This window comes from Haliotis rufescens, unplaced genomic scaffold (genome assembly GCF_023055435.1).
Source record: "Haliotis rufescens isolate VD_foot unplaced genomic scaffold, xgHalRufe1.0.p SCAF_8, whole genome shotgun sequence".
NCBI lineage: Eukaryota > Metazoa > Mollusca > Gastropoda > Lepetellida > Haliotidae > Haliotis > Haliotis rufescens.
This window is the reverse complement of record NW_025964372.1, coordinates 31,826,379-31,852,800: the sequence shown is the minus strand read 5'-3', so window position 1 is coordinate 31,852,800 and position 26,422 is coordinate 31,826,379. Positions and strand designations below refer to the sequence as shown.

The 26,422-nt window shown below is 42.1% G+C and overlaps 1 protein-coding gene across 1 annotated transcript in view; it reads right to left on the bottom strand.

Moving 5' to 3' along the window:
• Positions 1 to 7,595: 7,595 nt before the first annotated feature.
• LOC124145513 (DNA (cytosine-5)-methyltransferase 1-like) overlaps positions 7,596 to 26,422 on the bottom strand; it is a 45,049-nt gene continuing 26,222 nt past the window's right edge. Inside the window, exons 23-36 of the mRNA XM_048389042.1 lie at positions 25,832 to 26,016; positions 25,084 to 25,157; positions 24,152 to 24,270; positions 22,852 to 22,923; positions 21,899 to 22,022; positions 21,556 to 21,707; positions 20,118 to 20,249; positions 19,413 to 19,615; positions 16,555 to 16,666; positions 15,473 to 15,622; positions 14,677 to 14,843; positions 13,138 to 13,381; positions 11,878 to 11,994; positions 7,596 to 9,933 (exon numbers count right to left, since the gene is read on the bottom strand). Of these exons, the coding sequence (XP_048244999.1) occupies positions 9,742 to 9,933; positions 11,878 to 11,994; positions 13,138 to 13,381; positions 14,677 to 14,843; positions 15,473 to 15,622; positions 16,555 to 16,666; positions 19,413 to 19,615; positions 20,118 to 20,249; positions 21,556 to 21,707; positions 21,899 to 22,022; positions 22,852 to 22,923; positions 24,152 to 24,270; positions 25,084 to 25,157; positions 25,832 to 26,016 (2,043 nt within the window). The 3' untranslated portion in view covers positions 7,596 to 9,741. The remainder of the gene's footprint in view (positions 9,934 to 11,877; positions 11,995 to 13,137; positions 13,382 to 14,676; positions 14,844 to 15,472; positions 15,623 to 16,554; positions 16,667 to 19,412; positions 19,616 to 20,117; positions 20,250 to 21,555; positions 21,708 to 21,898; positions 22,023 to 22,851; positions 22,924 to 24,151; positions 24,271 to 25,083; positions 25,158 to 25,831; positions 26,017 to 26,422) is intronic.

Sequence of the window (26,422 nt, the reverse complement as noted above, 5' to 3'; positions counted from 1 at the left end):
CCAAAGTGGTAAATGTCTTGAGATCTTCATCACTTCAGGCTTTCCTCCCACATTGAGCAGACACGTCGGGATATAACTGTAATAATGTTAAAAGCGGCGTTATACCCAACTCACTCACTCACTCACTCACTCACATGACCTGGATTTGAACCCACAATCATAGGTTTCTAGCACATCTAAAGGATGGACCTCTACAATGAGTAGGTAATTAGTGCTTAACGCCGCATCAGCAATCTTGCAGATATTCACCTCGATCTGCCTTAGACAACTGGGACACCCGTGCCCCATTCATATCAGATGACACCTTTACGTGGACATATTGTAAACTGTTGTAACACTCATGTTATTGTTATGTTTTACAAAGTGAGAAGGTTGTGATTAACTTATGACTGACGGCTTATGTGCCCTAGGTTATAGCTTGTTTTGTTGCCAAAAACAAGGGGCATAATTACATTTTTGGGGTAGTTTATATCTTAGAGTCTGGCGGATCCCCTAAAAATAGTGAATGATGTCTACTTTTCTACAGTACACTGTAAAATGTGATACCTTCTACGTTCAAATTTCCACTTGATTTATTTAATTTGAATTGACCCCGACTGTAAGTCACGTCACACGTTCTAATAATGAAATTGTGCAATTCTAATATTCATGTATACCGCCTCCCTGGTCTAGTGGTAGAGCGGAAGGTCCGGGGTTTGATCCCCGACCACGTCATACCAAAAGATGTTAAAAGATGGTACTTGTTGTTACCCTGTCTGGCGCTCGGCATTAAGGGGCTAAAACAAGGACTGGTCGGCTCGGAGTCAGTATACTGTGTCTACTGGGTATTCATGTTAAACTGCGGCATGGTATCGCAGTGAGCTAGCACTATAAATCGGCATCAGTCCGGACTAGTACAAGCAGCCACACAAACACACACACGTACATGCACATCACTATATAAGTGCAATAATCTTGGACGCGATGTTAAACCCAATTTCACCTCACCTCACCTAAAATTCATGTGGCAACAAACAAACACTGACTGTATGAGACGGGGAATACCAGTAGAGCAGGACATATTCTCAAACACCTGGCATCATCACTGATTGTGGGTGATCCATTTATATTATTTTCACCTTATGCGCCCATTGGAATCTGTTTTGGCAGATTTATCTTCTAAATACATAAATTAAGTTTACATGGGGAAAACAGGACATGAAATATTGTTGAGGGATGCGGTCACAACCAAATCTCATGTAGATTCGACACCTGAGGGTGGGGGTGGCTTTCAAAACAAGAAAGGGGGCGGTCGGGTAGGCTTGTGGTTAAAGCGTTCATTCATCAGGCAGAAGGCCTGGGTTTGATTTCCCACATGGGTACAATGTGTGAAGCCCATTTCTGGTGTCCCCCACCATGATATTGCTGGAATATTGCTAAAAGCTGCTTAAAATCATACTCACTCACTAACTCAAAACAAGGGGAACATTTATGGTCAGAATCTGTATTAGGATCCTCCGCACAGCTGCAGCTGGTTGTCACATACAGCTGCCACTACTTGGTGTGTTATTTCCATTGTTTCAGCAGCTTGTTTTTCTATACTACTCAAATTAACTTTACCATTATGAAAGAATCGGGTGATCCTTAACTTCTTTTGAGTAGTATATTTAGATACTGTATGGTCACATGTTGAGGTTGGATTGGATTAAGATGAGAGAGAAGTATGCATTATTGTGTAACATTAGGTTAGCGTTCCCTTCCCTTTTACGTCTGATGTGGATTTGACATTCGAGATTGTACTGATCTACATCACAAGCATTTTTCCATTGCAACTGTTGCTGGTCACATGACACACCAGAACACAATATCCTTACAAAATTGGAGCTTTTCTTGCAAATAGATTTCAACAAATGGAGTGAAAAATACAGTATTCGCTCCATCAGAATATGACAGTCACAAATATGTATTGCGTCATCTCTAATGTTATAATATATTTTTGTATATTGTATTTATATAGTACAGTCAAATATTGAATGTAGGTTGCTTTTCCACAGCATTACATGTATCGTTGTATATATCCTTATCAAACTTGGTATACACATCAGACAAGGGGTGTAGTGTTCATGTGACTAACTGTTTGGGAAATACATTTTCTGGACACTTCAGGCGTTACAATTGTATTGTGATTTTGTTTCTCAAATACGTTTGACCATCCATGAAGTTAATTGTTGACATTAGGCACTACGTGAAGTACTGATTTTGTAATAACAGTTTTTCTATTTGTTTTCCTTAATGTGTGGACTGAAGTTTTCATGCAGTTTGAAATATTTATTAGAACCTTTACATTTATACATGACATAGTTTATATAGTTCTGTGACCATATTATTTGTGAGCCTGTTTGTCTGTACTGTACAGCAGTTAAATGTTCCTACACTTACACAGTTCTGCTGTTTTGTCCGTTATGATTTGTTAGCCTCTGTTTCCTTCTGCTGTAAAAATATTATTTTCATGTTGATATGTGGTAGCACATGGCCCTGTGCACAGATCACAAATCAGGTGAATTTAAGCAACGTCGGTCTCGGAGAGTAGTTGGATGGGTGACCACGTCCAGCAGGTTGACTCCTGAGAGTTTCTAGGGCTTCGGTCCTACAACACATGAAGCACATGTACCACATGTGGTGTCTCCTTACGCAAGTGACTTTGTTCGAAATGTGCCTCTGTTCACCCAGCAGTGAGTGGGTACCCGGTAGGATGAGACGGTAATGTGTCTGTTAACCTCTGTTTCCTTCTGCTGTAAAAAATGTTGTTGTCATGTTGTAATGCTTCACATAACTGTTACTTAGAATCTATATTTACTTATTTTACTTGAGTCTATATCTATGTACCCACTGTAAAGGGAGGCAATTAGAGGATGAATTTCATGTTTTGTTTATATGTGTAAAATATTCTGTCAGAAACCACTGTTAACCTTCTAGCGCCTCAAAGGCACCTTGGGTTAAAAACTCCCCAGGGAGCTGAGAATGAAAATTGAGTTGAGCGCCATGAGCACACGAGCTGGTATGGAGTTTGGCGCCATACAAATGGACTCATTTTTGTTATTATTATATGCTTCACATAACTGGGAATTAGAAACAAACACAACTGTAAATGTGATGGACTATTTTAGAAACAGCCTCATCATTTATCTGAACAAATGAAGCTGTTAAAAATGTTGATTGGTCAGTTGTTGATTTTATATTTGTAACATGTCTATATAGACCAATTAGCTTCTTGACTTTTGGAACACCAACGGATCCTATCTATCCCAGGTGGGAACTAGTCCTGTTTTCAGTTCGTACATGAACATTACAGAACATTTCTGGTATTGCTTGCATTGAAATCTTAACAACACCCTGCAGCAATTCTATGAAGTTTGCAGTTTGAAATATTTATTAGAACCTTTACATTTATACATGACATAGTTTATATAGTTCTGTGTCCATATTATTTGTGAGCCTGTTTGTCTGTACTGTACAGCAGTTAAATGTGCATATATTTACATGGTTCTGTGGTTTTGTCCGTTATGATTTCTGAGCCTCTGTTACTTTCTGCTGTAAAAAATATCATTTTCATATTGATATGCTTCACATGACTGTTCAAAACTGTATGTATATGGCATGGAATCATCCCCTGTAGATATTCTGGGTCTTTGTCAAAGGATTACACCGGATAGGGGAGGTGGAAGCAGGATTATTTGCAGAATCATTTTTAAAGTCTTAGAAAGCTTGTGTTGCGTTTCTTTACTGTAAGATAGTAATTTAATGCATATCCAGGATCTGGCTACTCGAGACGTGACGATCGTGGTAGCTCCCACTTTAACCTGATTTCAGTTACATCCCAGCGTGTTGTCAGACTCGCTGACTTGGTTGATGCATGTCATCATATCCCAATTGCGTGAATTGATGCTCATGATCTCAATCACTGGATTGCCTGGTCCAGACTCGATTACTTAGTCTCACCATCAGGTGACAGTCACAAACATGTATTGCGTCATCTCTAATGTTATAATATATTTTTGTATATTGTATTTCTATAGTACAGTCAAATACTGAATGTAGCTTACCTTTCCACAGCATTACATGTATCGTTGTATATATCCTTATTAAACTTGGTATACACATCAGACAAGGGGTGAACTGGTGGTCGCAGTTGCCTACGCATCATTTAAGATAGAAGTGTTCATGTGACTATCACTGTTTGGGAAATACATTTTCTGGACACTTCAGGCGTTACAATTGTATTGTGATTTTGTTTCTCAAATACGTTTGACCGTCCATGAAGTTAAATGCTAACATTAGGCACTACGTGAAGTACTGATACTTGTAATAACAGTTTTTCTATTTGTTTTCCTTTTTGTGTGGACTGAAGTTTTAATGCAGTTTGAAATATTTATGAGAACCTTTACATTTATACATATCATAGTTTATATAGTTCCGTGTCCATATTATTCATGAGCCTGTTTTTCTGTACTGTACAGCAGTTAAATGTTCATATATTTACATGGTTCTGTCCGTTATAATTTGTTAGCCTGTTTCCTTCTGCTGTGAAAAAAAATGTTGTTGTCATGTTGAAATGCTTCACATAACTGTTACTTAGAATCTATATTTACTTATTTTACTTGAGTCTATATCTGGGGCGGTGGGGTAGTCTTGTGGTTAAAGCGTTCGCTCGTCACGCTGAAGGCACGGGTTCGATTCCCCACATGGGTACAATGTGTGAAGCCCATTTCTGGTGTCCCCCGCCGTGATATTGCTGGAATATTGCTAAAAGCGGCGTAAAACCATACTCACTCACTCACTGAGTCTATATCTATGTACCCACTGTAAAGGGAGGCAATTAGAGGATGAATTTCATGTTTTGTTTATATGTTCAAAATATTCTTCTGTCAGAAACCACTATTTGCCTTGGTTATCCAATGTCCATCATGATAATCACAGTTTATGTAACCTACTCAACTCCAAAAATATTGACATTGTAAAGGCTTTGGCCTTATACTTAAATCATGTATTTAATGTGAAATAAGACTACTAGTATTTATTTTCCTGACATCACGTGATGCAGCAATTATTGTAATTGTACTCTAGGCCACATGGCCCAAAATACTGAATAAAGAATCTTGAATCTACTTAGAAACAAAAACAACTGATAATGTGATGGACTATTTTAGAAACAGCCTGGTCATTCATCTGAAGCTGTTAAAAATGTTGATTGGTCAGTTGTTGATTTTATATTTGTAACATATCAATGTAGACCAATTAGCTTTGGGACATTTGGAACACCAACGGATTCTATCTATCCAAGGTTGGAACTAGTCCTGTTTTCAGTTTGTACATGGTCATTACAAAACATTTCTGGTATTGCTTGCATTGAAATCTTAACAACACCATGCAGCAATTCTATGTTAAACCACAGATTAAACAAGTGACGGAAATAAATAATTGAATGGCATCCAAAACTGTATGTATATGGCATGGAATCATCCCCTGTAGATATCCTGGGTCTTTGCCAAAGGATTACACCGGATAGGGGAGGTGGAAGCAGGATTATTTGCAAGTGTGTGTGTGATTGCTTGTACCAGTCGGACAATAATGGCGACAGTGGCCAAGTTCCTGCTACTTAAAGCAATCCTTTATTTCCGAATCAATGTTGCTGTACCTTCAACAGAATCAGTTTTAGTCTTAGAAAGCTTGTGTTGCGTTTCTTTACTGTAAGATATAATAGTAACTTCATGCATATCCAGGACCTGGCTACTCGTGACGTGACGACCGTGGTAGCTCCCACTTTAACCTGCATTTCAGTTACACCCTAGCGTGTCAGCTTGATGTGGAAGCCCTTAGTGGCTTGCGTGGAACACTCATGAAGATCCGGGTTGGAATAGGTCTTCTGGAACCCATGCTTGTTGTAAAAGGCGACTTTGGTTTTCGTAAGAGGCGACCAACAGGTTCGGGTGGTCAGAATCGCTGACTTGGTTGATGCATGTCACTGTATGCCAATTTCGTGGATCGATGCTCATGATAGCAATCACTGGATTGTCTGGTCCAGACTTGATTATTTACAGACCACCGTAAAATAGACGGAATATTGCAGCATTAAACAAAGAAAACATGTTTAATCAATGAGCATGGGGACGGTGCTGAAGAGCTGGGATTTGAAGCCATGTGCATAGATTTCTGGCACGCCTAAGGGATGCAGTAACAGTACTGAAGTATCACTGTATATCCCAGATTGTCAGATTTGCACTTAACCAAAGATCCGTGAAGATCCGGGGCAGAATAGGTCTTCAGCAACCCATGTTTGCCGTAGTAGGTGACTATGCTTGTCGTAAGAGCCAACTATGCTTGTCGTAAAAGGGGACTAACAGGATCAGCTGGTCAGGCTCGCTGACTTGGTTGATGCATGTCATCGATCCCAATTGTGTGGATCGATGCTCATGATGTCAATCACTGGTTTGTCTGGTCCTGACTCGATTATTTACAGACCGCCGTCATATAGCTTGAATATTGCTGAGTGCAGCGTTACACAACAAATAAACAAACTTACTTTGGAAACACAGGTGGCCCAGTCTTTTAACCCACCCCAGGTTGGTCGGGTAGCCTAGTGGTTAAAGTGTTCGTTCATCACACCGAAGACCCATGTTCGATTCCCATCATGGGTTCAAAGAGCTGGAATATTGCTGAGTGTGGCGTTAAACAACAAACAAAACAAACTTAACCAAAAGTGAACTGAGTAAACAAACTGGGTGAGGATGTCACCTGGAGTAGGATTCCTGTCATCAGTCACCCAGGGTATTGTAACTCCAATCTGTTAAGCTAAATATCCTGGACCCAAAAACACCATAGCTTTGTTTCCAGTCACGATTTATGGTGGCGACTAGGTCCAGGGTGTTTATAGTTATAGAATGGAGATACGACACACTCAATGAAATGAAAAAATGTTTTCTTCACGCCTGCTGTACCCTGTAGAACTTTGTGCAGGGTCTTTCCACAATTCAAGGAAATGAGTGAGTATTGTTTTATGCCACTTTTTACACTATTCCAGCAATATCAAGACAGGGAAAACCACAAATGTTTCACACATTGTACCCAGGTGGGGAATCGAACAGGTCAAACACTATATCCAATAGGCGACCCCACGGAAATGAGTGATTGATTTGAAATATTCACAGAAACGATTCAGCATATTTGAAATCTCAAATCTGAACAGATTCTGCTGAGGTTCTGGCATGTGCTGCTATAGAGAAACATATTTAGTGATAGGGCGGCAAAATAGTGGTATGCTATGCCATTTTTCACACTTAAATTTTGCAATAAAACAATTTGGGCAACACAAGTTTACTTTTAACCAGTTCAAAGAAGTGACTCTTCTATCTTTGAGTTCAAGACGTTTGCAGCGTTAGAACCTAACAGGTTTAGACCACTTGTCCTTATAATGATAATATATAACAAAACCCTTAAAAGGGAAAATTTCTACTAGTCCTTCTGATACCTTAACTATTGGGCAATTTGGAAAGGACTATAGGACTAGTGCCAATTTCTAACGCTGGTTTGACTCCTGTAGGAAGAAAATCAACAGTCGATGAAATAAGAGTATGTAGTTTATTACAGAACAAGTTAGATAAGAATGTACAAGTATAATTTCATGTCAAGACATTCAAATCTTTCCAATGATACCAAACAATATGTCTTCAGCAAGTTTAGAAAACATGTATTTTTGTTCTGCATATCGGTACTGTCATGCTGACGTATGAAACCAATGCATTTCAAACACTGTAAAAATATATATATCACTTTTGTACTAAAATTAAACATGGTAAATGAACAAGATGCTTTAAATATACATATGTATAGAATTTGACAGAAATGAATTTTAAATGCACGAGAAATAAAATCATTTGAAAATGAAGAATCTGAAGAACAACAGAGCACTATGAACATCAAATACATTTGAGCTTATTTACAATTGTTCTTTAGACAAGTCTTGATGTTATTATACAGTACACAAGACCATGAGTGTTGATGCCACTAAACTTAAAAATCATGGTGTAGGGGTTCTATTTACAATAAAATAGCTAAAAGTTAAATATCTGAAATATTTTTCCTTTTTTATTTATGTCTTAAAAATAACTTTTTTTCATTGATTTAAACATACTAAAAAGATCTTTAATTTTGTTGATGAGTAAAAATCCAGTCTCTGAAGGATTCCATGCTATCCGTTAGAGTGCCTTTAATCACTGTCGTAGCTAGTTTCATTCCATTATTATCCAAATGGTGCAAGCTGCTGTCATGCATAACAGTTGCAATTAGCAGCAACTAAATAATGAAGCAAACTTAAATTTGTGTCCTCAACCCAACTGCATTTTTCCAGGGCACATTTCTCTGCATATACTAATCTCTGTCAGTATCATAAGTACATCACACGTGTCAGATACATGCAAATGTAGTGCGAATACCGTGTGGTCCCTGGAATTCACCTTGCTTCAATATAAAAGAGATTCTTTTTGAATACTGATACCAACTGAATTCAGCTGAAGGATTAAGAAATTTAGGAAGAAGTCTAAAGTGATGTAAGTCGTAGACTTTAACCATTTATGTGAAACCCAGAAAATGTATTAGCCGACAGACTGATTATCACGATCATGACAAATATGGGATCTGAACTAGCATATCCTGGCAAAGCTAAGGGAGGCAACTCTGGACTACAACTAGCAGCAAATGAGATCAATGTGTCACCCCTCAGAGACTGCTAATGTATATAAAAAAAGATATGAAAATGACATAAGATGAGCTGTACATACAGATGCATTCATGGTGTAACACAAGAGGTAGATCCAACATAGTAGGTTAACAACTGAGCATGCCGAGTGAATAATGCTGTAGCTGTCAAACTTTTTTCGCTATGATACACAGTCAACACTTACACGATATAGTCAAGTTCGATAAAAACAAATTTTTGCAAACACCTCGCATGTGAGGACAACGTGATGAATAGAATGTCTCAGTCTCGATGAGCTAATGCAATGTTCCTTGTAAAAGAGAAAAGACATTCTGCACAATTAAACTCAATTACTTTCAAAGCCTTCATTATCACAAATTATTTTTAAATACCATATCAGATCCCAAGCTGTGTTTAAGGACAGTATTTGATGTCGAGTGTCAGCCCTATAGATACAGGTCATAGACGTTGATCAGACCAATGATCACGAGGGTGTTTCTGTGATTAGAGCCCTTTATTCGTGGACCAAAACAGCTGACGGGAACCAACTCCGCATCAAAACAGCTTCGAGAATATTGATAATCCCTGTCATTTGAAACAGAATTTTGCTGTTCATCCTATTTGTCATGCTTGTTACTGACTGTTCCTTTCCCATAATGCCCAGGATTGATTGTCCTCCCGAGGTTCAGGGCCCCGTTCCTCAAAGCGATCTTAGCACTAAGTCCCATACTTTAACATAGGCTTACGATCATTGTTGCGCTAAGATCGCTTTGTGGAACGGGGCCCTGGTCACATCATTGTCTTATTAATTTGAATTGTGTACCAACTCAATTACACAAGCACACAGAGCACTTAACATGGCCAATAAGATTTTCTCGTCATCAGCATGCGAGCTGGCATCCACTTCCACAAAGCTATGTGCCCTGACGGCACCAGAGATCAGTGCCAAATTAAACTGACCAATGCGTCACAGTGGGATATGTTCAGTCAAATGTACTTCTTGTTTCTGACTAGCATCTCGAAGACCCGGCTTTAATAGGGGATTCTACTTTGGGAACTTCTGCTGCTGTTTCCGGTTTCTCCTCCATCTCGATGTCTTCCACCTTACTCTGGCTTTTCTCCTGCTGCGTTTTCCATACAAGACATTTCTTGATTTCACGACCGATTTCCCTGGCCATGGGAGGCGGCACTGCATTACCAACCTGAAACGTGTGTGAGTGAGGTTATGTCATGTAATGTAATATTGGGTTAACACCCCTTTCCAGACTATTTACCTGCGTGCATGTGTGTACTAGTCCGGGCCCACTGAGTTTAACATTGATACTTCACTCAAGACACATTACACTGACTGCTAGGCATCAGGCAAGGTAACAATAAGTGCCATGGAGGTAGTCGAATGAGTGTTTTGTTTGGTTGTATTTGTTGTTTAACGCTGCATTCAGCAATATTCCAGCTTACGACAGCGGTCTGTAAATAATCGAGTCTGGACCTGACAATCCAGTGATTGACTTCATGAGTATTGCAATTGGGATATGATGACATGCATTAACTCTTTCAACACCAGTCAACCAGAAGTGTTTACTGCTGGGACACCGAGTTCCCAGAGGCTCTTGTGTGATAGATGAAGCCAACATTTATCAAAGAAAATACCTGCTTGTAAAATATATTTGCTACTACATGTTATACACCATTTGAAAGGTCTGATCCTATGGTTTATAAATATGAAAGTTATGTTTTTCACATTATTTAAAATAATGCACTACAACTTAATTAAATTCGTTGTAAATAAAAAATGTACGCTAACACGTTGTTAACATCCAGTTTAAGGACAAAGGGAAGAGAAAACTTGACGATTTTCGGCAAATATATGATTTCATAATATCCACGTACCTATTTCTATTTTATTTTCATTGTTTACGTTATTGGAAAATCATTTTAAAAAGAATTATAAATAGTCTCTGTCATCACCCATTTCCCGATAACAGCGACTGTCCGCTCAGTAAAATGAAGAAATACCCCCGTTTTCGAGGTTTCGTATGAATAACACGTTCGTCGAAGAATGGCATATGACACATCGCTGGAAAGCTTATTCCTTCAACTACACGCTCGTAACATCGACTTGTTTTTCCCCGTAGTTATAACAAGCGATTTCATTGGATTAAAATTGGTTTCTAATGACGCTTTCTTGCTGAAATCTGCTACAAGTTTCGTGATTGGTCAATTTTGAGCACGTGACCTAAGGCAGCCAATCAAATTACAGCTGTGATACCAAGCTCGTGTTCGATAAATTACAGAAGTTCGCGAAAGAATTTTGTTAAATCGTGTTATTCTGAACGTTTTGAGCAGGAAATCACGATATATATTATAAATATGGAACTTCGTGAATGTATCGTGCTAGGTTACGAGCTGTGACAAAGATTTTTCATGCATATATTTTTGCATTAAACATCGTGTCCGAGCCGAGAATTCAAGGCGACGAAAGCCGTGATGTCATTTGACTTACATTACACGCGATCGCACGAAAAGATGAAAATAATAACTTAGATGTAAGTTTGATTACTTTTAGATATATTTTTTGTTGATTTTATATATTACTTTGTATAATATATTTAAAGATTTGTTTAAAACGTCTTTATTTTCCTCTTTGACGTGTTCGATGTGGACCCGTTGTCGAAATGTGTCCGAGAATTTTATTTTCAATAACATCGCGGGAAATAGTGAATAATTTTTTAATTTAACGATAAAAAATGTTAAATTGAAATGGAATATGTATTTCAGACATTGTGAAATTTGATAGATTTAATAAATGAATGATATTACAGGTAGGTCCATAAAAATATAGTACAATTTTGACGTGACTACGGCTTGGCCGGATAACCGGCCTGCGGTGTCTGGGGACTCGATGCTTCTTGGCCGGATAACCGGCCTACGGTGTTGAAAGAGTTAACGAGGTCAGCTAGTCTGACCACCCGATCACGTTAGTCACCTCTTACAACAACCATAGTCGCCTTTTACAAGCATGGGTTGCTGAAGACCGATTCTACCCCGGATCTTCACGGGTCCCACAGTAAGTTGAACGGTACACAATGAAACACCAGTGCCTATTATTTCTATAACATGTCAAATATATTTTTCGCTGTGCTTACTTGTCTATGCTTGTCCAGGATTGTGCCGAAGAATCTGTATGTGTCGGGGAAGCCTTGTGACCTGGCACACTCCCGCACGCTCACCACGCGATGCTGCTCAGGGTGGAGCACTCGGCCCTGGGATAACAAAGATCATCATTGAAACAGGAATGAGTGAGTGAGTTGGGTTTAACGCCGCTTTTAACAGTATTACAGTTATATCACGGGGTGTCAGCTTAATGTGGGAGGAAGGCCCGAAGTGATGTGAGTCTCGGATGTTTACCACTTCGGTGAAACCCCAGGCACGGTTATGGTGCTGACAAACCTAGAAACATAATCGGGGCGAACCAGGATTCGAACCCACAATCATAGGTTTCTGGCGTGCCCAAGGGACGCAACTCTGCACAGCGAATCACGGCGCCTTAGACGACTGGGCCACCCGTGCCCCCCCCCCCCATTGAAACAGGAATGTAAGCAACCAAGAAACAACAGCCAGCCAGGAGGGAATGCATAACATCCAACACATGGGAAATGTTTTTATTTGGTTTTAAAAATGTTAAACGAGATTCGAAGCCAGGATATCGGGTGGTCTTTTTACAGGGCATGAATACTTTCATTGATACGTACGTAACGTCCCCCAAAATCAAACCATCAGGCATGACATACATTGCGTTTTATGAACATTTATCAGATCTATAGCAGGGCCCAGATTACTTAAATGGAGTATGCATCCAATAACATGAACGTCCATTTCCTAAAGAAACAACCATTGCAGTGCTTGTTGAAATAATGTTACAAAGGTATATATGTTGCAAATATTTTCAGTTCCTAAAGCATTTGTTCTGTCGATTAAGTACGATCATAGATCAATAATCAATTACTGTCATATTAATATTTTCAATGTCTTAAAGATTTTGTTTTGTTGATTATGTATGATCAGATTGATAATCACAGAACATAAAATTCAATTTATTGACTGATTATTGGATTAATTGCTCCAGCACAATTATTTTGGCTGATCAATTTACCCTGTAAATTTCTTTTCTTGATAAAATCCGAGATAAATGCCTTTATGACTAACTTACTTCAGCAATCCCTATGTATCTACTCCAACTTACACCTAAACAGTGTTGAACTGAAAGATTACAGGCCCTTGTTGCAGCCCTTAGGTTAAAAGTCAAACATTTAGGTATCCCTTGATTCAATACAACAGCAGCAAACCTCAATGACCCCTGGACACTGCTTAAGTCAGTCATTGTGTGTACATGAACATGAACTCGCCTGTTTGCCCATAGGCTCTGGGTTGGTGACTGTTGTGCTGAAGAATCCATCCCACTCCAGGCGGCCGTACAGTCCGGACCAGTTGTTGTGTCGGTTGCCAGTGTGGGGCAAACACCAGGGGATGAGAGTGTTGAACTGCCTGTCCATTGAGTCGCACGGCTGCTTCCCTTCCGCGCAGGTGCACACACCCCTCAACATTCCCTTCGGCCCCTTGCCGTTGCGCTTATCATTGTGGCTGTACAATCTGAAAATAAGATCATATCTTATTGTATAGAATTCCCTTATAGCAAGCGAGCGAGTTAGAGATGTTTAATGTGGAAGGAAAGTCATGGTTGCTGTACAATCTGCAAATAAGATCATATTTTATTGTACTTCTTATAGAGCAAGCGAGCGAGTTAGAGATGTTTAATGTGGAAGGAAAGCCCATTGTCTGTCATGTGGCTGTACAATCTGCAAATAAGTGCATGTGGTTTTTGTTGTTGTACTTCATATATATTGAGAAAGTGATGTTTAATTTTGAGAGAAAGCACAGTGTCGATCATGGTGGCTCTATATTCTGCAAATCGGTTCATTATTATTTTTGTACTTCATATACAGCAAGAAAGTTTGATGTTGAGGGAAAGCCCCATAGTAGATGGGTATGATGCCAATGAACTCACAATCAGGGGACCCTGTGCCACCTGTCATTAATTGACTGTTACAGTGAGTTGGCCGGATACCTGCAAATCCCCTAGTCCTGCTAGATCTGGGTGAGTGAGTGAGTTAATATTTAATGCCACATCAGCAATATTTCGGCCATATCGTGACGAGAAGTAATACATTAACAATACATATATATTTAGATTAAATAAAAACCTGTCCTTGATGGACATTAAAATAACTAGATTATCACAGATTAATATTTAAAACTAGCATACAAAAATAAAAAGATACCACTGTATGTAACAATACATAAAAAAAAGGGCTATAGATCGTCAGCAGCTGAAGGTAGATCGCCATGCTAGGGTCCACGGGGACTTAAGTACCTTTGCTACCTGCATGGACCCCAGGCGGATTTACAAACCTATCACAACTGATGTTCTCAAAAGGAGTGAGCTTGCGGACATGAAAGACTGGTTCTTCAGACTAGGACCTGATAATTTGCAACTAACATATGAGGACGAGTGAGTGAATGTTGTTTAATGCCAGTCAGCACATTCTAGCTAGATCAGCCTGTACAAAAGAATGCACAAAGCAACCCAGTGACGGAAATAATGAACAATGATCCACACAAAGGTAGTTTGAACCACAATTTTAAAAGTTCCACAGCCTGATCAACTGAACGTCCATTTGAGTTGGCTCTTATGAGCATGGGGAAAATGGGACGTATTCTCACCCAGGTTTCCACAGGACCAGTGATCTAGGAAACTTTGACTGAGTAGGTTTTGATGAGACCGTAATCGTAATGCAATTTCAAGTGTTGTTACATCGTGACAGAAAATGGACAGACGATTGACCACTGTCAAATATCTGAGTCTGAATCTCTTGAATCCAGCTTACAGTTTCTTTGTCTTGTTTCCATCTGACAGCCTGACTTCCAAGTTGGGCAGATCCCGCCAGTCGGACCCTGGGGCCAGGGGGATGTGCTGCATGCGGGCGTGGACTAGTGCACTCATCTCCTTACACACATGGTCTCGCAGAATTGGCTGGTGCTGCTTGCCACGGATCTAAAACACAAAACAGTGTTCAGGTCTTAATAGGGGTCGGTGACTATTGTGAAGAGTGTTCAGGTATTACTGGCAATGATGAGTGACTACAGCAAAGTGTGTTCGGGTAATACTGGCAACTTTGAATGACTACAGTAAAGGGTATTCAGGTAATACTGGCAACGTTGAATGACTTCAGTAAAGGGTGTTCAGGTAATACTGGCAACGATGAGTGACTACAGCGATGAGTGTTCAGGTATTACAGGCAATGTTGAGTGTACAACGAAGAGTTCAGGTATTACAGGCAATGATGAGTGACTACAGCGAAGAGTTTACAGATATTAGTGTCAACGTTGAGTGACTGCAGTCAACAATATACACAACACCTTCACGTTGTAGTGATGACTTTCTCATCAGGGAAGTGGGGTAAACAAAAACGGAGGAATAGTAGATAAGTAAGTTATCCTTGGGTATGTCTAAGACCTAAACATTATCATCTGATCACATTACAAGAGTATCACAAGGATGATGTTTGTATTATAGTGCTTCCTCATCTCTTATCCGGGGCGGTCGGGTAGCCTAGTGGTTAAAGTGTTCGCTCGTCATGCCGAAGACCCGGGTTCGATTCCCTGTTACTAATTCACAAGTACCATTTTCTGGAAGTGTGTTTGTGGGTCGCCTTTGTAGCTGATCTCCTCGGCCTTGGCTCCGTTGCGGATCTCTGGGAGGTCGGACATGGTGTCCTTCACGGTGATTGTGCGGAATGGTGTTGATGTTACTCGGGTGATGTTGGAGTTAAACTGCAACACACAATAAAATCAAGGTCATGAGTTGTGTCATGCTAATTTGACAAGTTCCAAACAATGGCCATCTACACATCTGTGTTTTGCTTAACAAGACAATCCAACTATATGATAGCAGAATTTCAACTATTTGATAGCAGCCTGCAAATGAATAAAAATCGTGACTGTTCGAATGTCACAAGTCGTTGGGGGGTAAGACACAGTCAACCTCGTCACCGAATCAGACTACCCGATCCACTTAGTCCCCTTGTATGACACGCATAGGTTGCTGGGGACGTGTTCTAACCTGGAATCCCCATCTACAAATGCTGCTAAAATTATTGCTTGCTCACCATCACTGCACTTGCGCTGATGCAGGGATTTATCTGAGAAGCCAATTTAAGAGCCTTTGAGGAGCACGGGTGGCCTAGTCGTCTAAAGCGATGCAATTCGCTGTGCAGAGTTGCGTCCCTTCGGCACGCCAGAAACCTATGATTGTGTGTTCGAATCCCAGTTCAAACCAGTTATTCTTCTAGGTTTGTCAGCACCATACCCGTGCTCGTGGGTCTCAACGAAGTGGTAAACCTGCATCACTTCAGGCTTTCCTCCCACATTAAGCTGACACGCCATGATATAACTGGAATACTGTTCAAAGCGGCGTTAAACCCAACTCACTCACTAAGAGCCTTTGGCAGGCAAATTGGGAAAAGTAAGACGTTATTACTTGCAGAGGTATTTTAACATTGCATTGTAACACTGCACTCAATACAACGATTTAAAATTAGACCTCTTCTTCATTTTCATGATTTGGGGTCATGTTGTAACTATGTTTACATGAAATAGAAACTATCAATTGTTGCAGGGGTGGGGCTCAAATATGTCCTCAAAACAAGTCTAGATAAATCCCTGTGATGGTGACTTTTGATCTGAAGTAGATGTAGTATTGCTACCTTTTTGTCGTCTACAGCGACGGACAACTGCATGGCTCTTCGGGTGAAGGTGTGGAGAGGCTCGGGGTAGAAGGGTAGTTTCTCCCCGGGGGCCGCGGCCAGGATGATGGCTCTGTGAAGGCAAACACATATTCTTAAATCTTTGTATCATCTCAATATTTAAACATTCAGCACCTTTATTATGAGTGAGTGAGTGAGTATGGTTTTACGCCGCTTTTAGCAATATTCCAGCAATATCACGGCGGGGGACACCAGAAATGGGCTTCACACATTGTACCCATGTCGGGAATCGAACCTGGGTCTTCGGCGTGACGAGCGAACGCTTTAACCACTAGGCTACCCGACCGCCCCCCATTATTATGATCATTGATGCCATTACAGGGCTCAGGTGCTTCCCTACTGAACTGAAGTTGGCCCTATCAATCCTCCAGTGATCACTGCAGAGGCAATTCAACAGTGTCGACTAAGTGACAAGGGTACTTTGTTAAACGCTGTAGTCAGCAATATTCCAGTAATGTCTGGGTTGTCTGTACATAATCAAGACTGAGCAAGACAAACTAGTGACTGATAGCATGATCACCAATCCATGTTATTTGTGCACAATGATTTGGTTGGTTTGTTGCTATATGACGGCGGTCTGTAAATAATCTAGTCTGGACCAGACAATCCAGTGATTCATATCATGAGCATCAATCCACGCAATTGGGATCGATGACATGCATCAACCAAGTCAGCGAGTCTGACCACCCGATCCCGTTAGTCGCCTTTTACGACAAGCATGGTCACCTTTTACGGCAAGCATGGGTATTCTACCCCGGAATCTTGTGCACAATGACACGCAATCAGTATGATCAAACTGATCCTCTTTCGTAGGCATTAAGTGCGTTTGTTGTTCAAAGCCTGACTCAGCATATTCCACCTGAATGATGTGGCCTGTAAATAATGGAGTCTGGTCCCGACAACCCAGTGATTGATATTATGAGCAACGATCCACCTTGTCAGGCAGCAATCAAAATTATCATTTTTAGTCCACTAGTCCTTATCATGATAACATATAGCAAGGACCTTAAAAATGGCAAATATCTACTAGTCCTTATGATACCTTAACTGTTGGGCAATTTGGCAAGGACTACAGGACTAGTGCCAATTTCTACCATTGTCAAAGCTCGCTGACACGTTATAAACAAAGTCACCGAGCCTGCCCAAACGATCAAATTGACCAGCATAGGTTGCTGGAAACAAATTCTTAACCTCAATTACCACGGACACACCAGGCATAAGGTACTAGGGGGCCTATTCATCTCCAGAATCGGCTGTTCCAGAGGACTTAATCGACATAGAGTTGTCAAGGCTACATACTTAACTTATCAACCAATATTTAAAGACAAATCAAACAGCATGAGGTGAGGTGAGGTGAAATTGGGTTTAACGTCGCGTCCAAGATTATTGCACTTATATAGCGACGTGCATGCACGTGTGTGTGTGTGTGTGTGGCTGCTTGTACTAGTCCGGACTGATGCCGATTTATAGTGCTAGCTCACTGAGATACCATGCCGCAGTTTAACATGAATACCCCACTCAGACACAGTATACTGACTCCGAGCCGACCAGTCCTTGTTTTAGCCCCTTAATGCCGAGCGCCAGACAGGGTAACAACAAGTACAATCTTTTAACGTCTTTTTGTATGACGCGGCCCGGGATCGAACCCTGGACCTTCCGCTCTCCGGGCGGACGCTCTACCACAAGACCACGGAGGCGGTCCAAACAGCATGAACACCAGAAATGGGCTTCACAAATTACACTGTGCGGCTGGCCTTTCAACATGGGCAGCTTCCATGGTCTAGTGGATAGAGCATCTATGGCTAGTGGTTCAATCACCAGCTGCGTCATAACCAAAGACGTTAAAACATAGATCTTGTCGTTACCCTGCCTGGTGCTTGGGTATGTGGTGAGGTGAAATGTGGTTTAACGAAACGTTCAAGATTATTGCATTTATATAGTTACGTGCATGCAGGCGCACGCGTGTACGTTTTTACTATAGTGCTAGCCCACTGAGATACCATGCCGCAGTTTAACATGAATACCCCACTCAGACACAGTGTACTGACTGTGAGCCGACTAGTCCTTGTTTTAGCCCCTTAATGCCGAGCACCAGACAGGGTAACAATAAGTACTATATTTTAACATCTTTTGGTATGACATGGCAGGGGATTGAACCCCAGACCTTCCACTCTCCTAATAGACCACAGAGGCAGTCGCCTGGCGCTCTGCATTAAGGGGTAAGACAAGGCCTGGTCTGCTCTGTCCGTATACTGTGTCTGATTGGGGTATCCAAGTTTAACTGCAGCATGATATCTCACAGAAGCACTATAAAACCAGCATCACACTAATACAAGCAAGCAAGCAAGCAAGCAAGCAAGCAAGCAAGCAAGCAAGCAAGCAAGCAAGCAAGCAAGCAAGCAGGCAGGCAACCGACACATAGGCGGCTTAACCCCATTTCACCTCACCCTCACCATCATGAGTGAGTGAGTGAGTGATTTGGGTTTAACGCCGCTCTTAACATAATTCCAGTTATATCAAGGCGTGGCAGCTTAATGTGGGAGGAAAGCCCGAAGTGATGCAGGTCTAAGACATTTACCACTTTTGGTGAAACCAACGAGCACGGGTATGGTGCTGACAAACCTAGAAACATAATTGGGGCGAACCGGAATTCGAACAATCATAGGTTTCTGGCATGCCCAAGGGACGCAACTCTGCACAGCGAATCGCGGCGCCTTAGACGACTGGGCCACCCGTGCCCCCTTCACCATCATGAACCAATGCTTTAAGCACTAGGCTACCCCTGTTTGTGAACCAACCTGCGTCTGGTCTGTGACACGCCGTAGCATCCCGCCTGCAGCACGCCGAACGTGCACTGGTACCCCATGCGGACAAGACAGCGCAGCGCTAGTTTCAGTACCATGCTGCGTTTAAAGCTGACAAAGTTACGAACATTCTCCAGGAGGAAGAACCGTGGACGATAATAGTCACAGTAGCTCAGGTATGAGGAGATCAGGGAGTTCTGAAAGACAAGACATTTTTAATGAAAAAATACAGGGGAATACTTCAGAAAATGAATAAAGGCAAAACAGTAATGAATTTATTTTTAATTGTTTTGAATGACTTTGAAAGAGGGATCAATTGGATTAATGTGGGAGGATGCTTAAGTGAGGAGTTGCGTAGGTGTTATAAAGATGGGGCAAAACAAATGAGCATTTTTTGTTCAAATAGATCATGACCAGTTGTTAAGTGCACCATGACTATCTAAGTTATGAAACAGTTTCGGAGATGCAATCATTAACACCAGGATTTCATGTGCAAGTGGACTGTCAACATTATAATCAGACATTATAATTCATCCTAACACCAGCAGATCCTGGTATCAAAGGGGGGTTACTCTGAACACTTATAATTCAGATCAGAAACATCAAAATGATACATGTTATCTCCTGAAGGAATATGGTGAAGGAATGTTCAAGGCATGACTGCTAGAACAAGTCCATGTCTGAGCGGCAGCATCGTACCTTGAACTTGGAATATTCCCGGGAGTTGAATCTGTTCATGCCGCTGAAGCCCTGACATGGGGGTCCCCCACACAGCAGCTCTACTTCCCCCTTCTGGGGCAGCCGCTGGCCATGAGTGTCACACTTCTCACCCTGAAACAACAACATGGAAATGACACCCTGCAACACACTTCTCAATTATCCCAGCCCTAACGTCCCAATTACCCCAGCCCCTACCTCCCACTTCTCAATGACCCCAGCCCCTACCTCCCACTTCTCAATTACCCAAGCCCCTACCTCCCACTTCTCAATGACCCCAGCCCCTACCTCCCACTTCTCAATTACCCCAGCCCCTACCTCCGACTTCTCAATGACCCAAGCCCCTACCTCCCACTTCTCAATTACCCCAGCCCCTACCTCCCACTTCTCAATGACCCAAGCCCCTACCTTCCACTTCTCAATTACCCCAGCCCCTACCTCCCACTTCTCAATGACCCAAGCCCCTACCTCCCACTTCTCAATTACCCCAGCCCCTACCTCCCACTTCTCAATTACCCCAGCCCCGACGTCCCAATGACCCCAGCCCCTACCTCCCACTTCTCAATTACCCAAGCCCCGACGTCCCAATTACCCCAGCTCCTACGTCCCACTTCTCAATGACCCCAGCCCCTACCTCCAAGTTTTCAATTACCCCAGCCCCTACGTCCCAGTTCTCAATGACCCCAGCCCCTCCGTCCCACTTCTCAATGACCCCAGCCCCTACCTCCCACTTCTCAATTACCCCAGCCCCTTGGTCCCACTTCTCAATTACCCCAGCCCCTACGTCCCACTTCTCAATGACCCCAGCCCCTACGTCCCACTTCTCAATTACCCCAGCCCCTTGGTCCCACTTCTCAATTACCCCAGCCCCTACGTCCCACTTCTCAATTACCCCAGCCCGTACGTCCCACTTCTCAATGACCCCAGCCCATACGTCCCACTTCTCAATTACCCCAGCCCCTACGTCCTACGTCCCACTTCTCAATTACCCCAGCCCCTACGTCCTATGTCCCACTTCTCAATGACCCTAGCCCCTACCTCCCACTTCTCAATGACCCCAGCCCGTACGTCCCACTTCTCAATTACCCCAGCCCCTACGTCCTACTTCTCAATTACCCCAGCCCCTACGTCCCACTTCTCAATTACCCTAGCCCGTACGTCCCACTTCTCAATTACCCAAGCCCGTACGTCCCACTTCTCAATTACCCCAGCCCCTACGTCCTACCTCCCACTTCTCAATGACCCTAGCCCCTACGTCCCACTTCTCAATTACCCCAGCCCCTACGTCCTACGTCCCACTTCTCAATGACCCTAGCCCCTACGTCCCACTTCTCAATGACCCTGGCCCCTACGTCCCACTTCTCAATTACCCCAGCCCACGTTTACAATGCGGCACTGCGATTGGACAAGGATCGCCTACCTCCATGACCCACTTGAGCAGCAAGTTGCAGTCCTCCGTGAACACCGTACAGCCGGGGTTGTTGAGGCGGAACGCCTGAGCGGCTGGCTCCTCCTTCTCTATGGCCCATCGTGACTCCGCCATACCTGCCTGGTGAAAGCCCTCAGAGAGTCCTGCGAAACACATTCGGATTAATGCTCCTTTGAACAGTATCTGGGCTTCAGACATTTTCATTTTGAGTACTTACTGAAATGTTATCATTCGCATTGGGTGTTAATAGTATTGGATATTCAATATATTTTGAATTATACCATACCTGGCAACAATGTTTAACATAACCTTTCAAATCAAGGAATAGACCTACCTCCACAGCCAGCAAACACGTCAAGGGTTCGGAGGCGGTGGACCTGAACATTTTCTGCCTCCTTTTGATCTGAGTCTTCTGCGGCAGACTTTCCCTTTCCTTTCCCCTTTCCCTTGCCTTTCCCCTGGAACAGATGCAGACACTGATGATGTCTGTTTATTGCTTATTTCGCACTCAGCAATATTAGCGAATGAGTGAGTTAGGCTTAATGCTGATTTGAACAGAAATTCAGAACAGATTTGTCGACAAGGTTTTTCTGGTGTTACATGCTCATAGTACTGTCTTTGTGTTGGGTAAGAAACATCAAAACTCTTTAACCCTGTGTATAAGACGACCCCCGACAGCCCCCTAATTCTAGGTATGAAAAAGTTGCCTTATACACAGCGATATTCGGTACATCTCGGAGTGTCAGCTTAATGTGGGAGGAAAGCCTAAGTAATGCTGGTCTCAGACGTTTACCGCTTCGGTAAAACCCGGTTTCCAGCAATATGAGCAGTGAGTGAGTGAGTGTGGTTTTACACCGCTTTTAGCAATATTTAAGCAATATCACGACAGGGGACACCAGAAATGGGTTTCACACATTGTACCCATGCGGGGAATTGAACCTGGGTCTTCAGTGTGACGAGCGAACATTTTAACCACAAGGCCACATCACTGCCCCGACAGCAATATAAAGACGGCCTGTAAATAATGTCCCGTCTGTCATGAACTTCATTCGATGTGGTAAGTCTGGGTCCGTCAAGTTAACTACACCAGCCATGAAATTTTCATTACGAGTACAAAGAGCTATCTGGCTCATGAAAATCTGATTATCAATCAACCATGACCAAACAAATCAATTTCACGGCAACTCCTTAAGGGCACGACTATTCTCTTAGATGACGTTGGGTTGAATAATTCTGCCGCAGCTTTTTAAAAGATGAAGTTTTTGAAGGAGTAATATGTGCACCTACCTTTCCCTTGCCTCCCATGAGTTTAGCTTTTGATGGTGGCTCCTCAAATGTCTTACTCTCACTGTTGTAGGACTGAATAATGAACACAATAAGAATCATTTAGTTTTCTGCAACACTTTCACTGGACCATTCTGGTAAATGGAACGCGTTTGTTTTGTTTGTCTAATGCCGCACTCAGCAATATTCCAGCTATATGGCGACAGTCTGTAAATAATCGAGTTTGGACCAGACAATCTAGTGATTGACATGAGCATTGATCCACACAATTGGAATACGATGATATGCATCAACCAAGTCAGCCCGCCCAGTCCCGTTAGTCGCCTTTTATTGTAAGTATGGGTTGCTGAAGACCTATTCTACCTGGATCTTCATGAGTTGAAATGGACCGCAAGAAGCAGTGGCAGACTGCATGATTAATTCACACCTTCTGACCCACAACCGCTTCACAATCACACAAGCTTTCCACAACATACTTCCAAGAAACTTGTGGCCATTTCAACGTTTCCCTCTGGTAAAGGTATATTAGTAACTTCTTTTGTCTTTGTTTGTTGTATAAGGCTGCACTCAGCAATATTCCAGCTATATGACAGCGGTCTGTAAATAATCGAGTCTGGACCAGACAATCAGTGATTGACATCACGAGCATAGATCCATGCATTTGGAATACGATGACATGCATCAACCAAGTCAGCGAGCCTGACCACCCGATCCCGTTAATCGCCTTCTACGACAAGCATGGTCGCCTATTAGGGCAAGCATGGGTTGCTGAAGACCTATTCTACCCCGGATCTTCACGGGTATATCAGTAAACAGCGGTTGATCATCGGTGTGAGATAACCATCAGCCAGGTCATCCATTGTGACCACTTGCAAAATCAGCTCAAAAGTAAGCATGGGGCACCACTGAACTATACATCTCATAATGATGTGACCTAGTGGTGTGCGTGGTGCGCATGCATATATTGTGTAACGCCACACTCAACAATATTCCAGCTATGTGACAGCTGTATGTAAAAAATAAATAAATCAAGATTGAATCAGACAACCCAGTGATTAATATTATGATCAATGATGCATGCCGTCGGGTTTAGTGACATGCCGCCATCATTACAGGTTACACTGATGAGGGGGAAGAGTTGACCGATGAAAAATATCAAAGGTCAATCCACATTACTGACAAAAGGTAACAGGGACAAAGTGATCTCTCTATCTGTTGTTAATTGTAAAGTATCTTTCAAGACTTAAACTTAATTAATCATTATATTGAATATTTCATGACATTTCACAATTTCAATTTTTACCTCATTAAAGTAGAATCGATCTGGTCCACTCTCGAAGTAGTCGTCAAGGGAAGTGGTGATGTTGCCTCCATACACAACCTGGCATTTCCCCTCAACCAGCTTGAAGTCGACAACTTCCTCTGTAACAACACACACCATCAATACGAAGTCCATGCAACAGCACCACTGCCACAACATCCTCAGGGTGGCCTCACAGGTGCAGCGAGTGTTTATTCGCCGCACTCAGAAATATTCCAGCTATAGGACTGCGGTCTGTTAATAATCGAATCTGGGCCAAACAATCCAGTGACTGACATCATGAGCATTGATCCACCCATTTGGGATACGATGACATGCATCAACCAAGTCGGCCAAACCGACCACCCAATTCCGTTAGTCGCCTCTTACGGCAAGCATGGATTGCTGAAAACCTATTCTCTGCGCGGATCTTCATGTGTTAGGTAATTATATATGGAAGAGTGCGTGATGAACAAGGGTCCTAACTGGGGGTACGAAGGGACTGTATCAGTGTTTTATCATCCAAAACTGGCTCCGACAGGAGATATCGCTTTGGTCTACATTATCTACATTGTAGATATTGCTGCAATGAAATTGCACAGCAATGCTTTTCAGACCATTGTAACATCATTGGTTACCATGATGTCACAATCAAATGACATCACTAACGGCTCTGCCACTGAAGCTGTTAGCAGTGCTTTTTACACTTAAGACAGTGCTTGTTACTGTCTACAAACTGAAAAAGTTGGAAGAATGATGTTGGATGATAAATTAAATCTCACCGTCGTGTCTTTTGATAACCAATATATCAACACTCATCGATAAAAGTGGTAAAACTCCTCGGCAAGCATCAGAGTTTTTCCACGTTTATCAAAGAGTGTTGATATATTTGATATCAAACGACACAAGGGTGACTATGATTCTCTATTTCCTACCTTCCTCGGTGTAGTACAGCATGTTCAGGTCACAGTGGTATGTTGCCTGCAGTCCTTTGTGGGTGTTTTCTGGTCTGATCAAATCATAAACATCACAGCATAACCATCTCAAACAGACACTATAAGGTACATGGATAATTTCAAATAACATCATACATAAATAGTTACAATCTGTTTCAAAGGAAATTTCTCAAGTGTTTGAATCTTTCAAGACATGATTTAAATACAGACATAACTAAAAAGTGTTGTCTCAAATCTCAAGAAATCAAGTTTACGATACCTTGTCATGTTAGTAGGCTAATTTAAGTTCCAGATTCGATTTGAGAATTGGTGTGCCCTTCAACAAGGTGATCTGTTGCTCCAACTTTATTAACACACACTTGTACTTAGGGTGTTAAGACTGCTTCATGGACGAGGCCTTGTCTTCTGTATATGGATGCTAATATACTTGACAAAAGGCTGATCTTGATCATTCATATATTTCTTGACAGCATCTTTTTGTTTCTTTGCTCAAAGATGTACGTTGAGGAGTATGGTAGGAAAACTGGGTCACTATTTTTCTTTGCTCAAAGATGTGTACACATTGAGGAGTATGTTTTGAAAACTGGGTCACTATTTTTCTTTGCTCAAAGATCTACGTTGAGGAGTATGGTACATAAACTGGGTCACTCTTTTTACAACCAAATACCCTTTCTCATAGTCTATGTGAGGTAATTCCTCCTGAAAATGTTGCCATATTGGTCCCCACCTGTACATCTTTGCGACTCTGATCTTGATTTCGGATAGATTGACCAGCTTGCTGCCACCTGCTTTCTTGCAGAAGATCTGTGTGATGCGGCCAATACGATACGGCTCAGGGCACTGTTCATTGGAGCCCTTGATGTTGATGTACGACGACTTCCTGTAGGCCTCTGGGTACAACTCCTCATCGACCTGAAGCAAGACAGAACAGTTATCAGTGAGGAGAGCTAGCAAGTGAGTGAGTGAGTGAGTATGGTTTTGCGCCGCTTTTAGCAATATTCCAGCAATATCATTGCTGGGGAACCCAACAATGGGCTTCACACATTGTACCCATATCGGGAATGGAACCCGGGTCTTCGGCGTGACAAGCGAACACTTTAACCGCTAGGCCCCAAGTAAGCAAGCAAGCGAGCATGGTTTTACACACTTTTAGCGATATTCCTGCAATATCACGGCGGGGGACACCCACCAGAAATGGGCTCCCATGTCGGCATACCAACCCAGGTCTTTGGCATGATGAGCGATTGCTTTAACCACTAGACTACCTGACCCCTTGACGTCCAGATCAAAGTGATTCGCCTCGTAGAACAAGCAATAG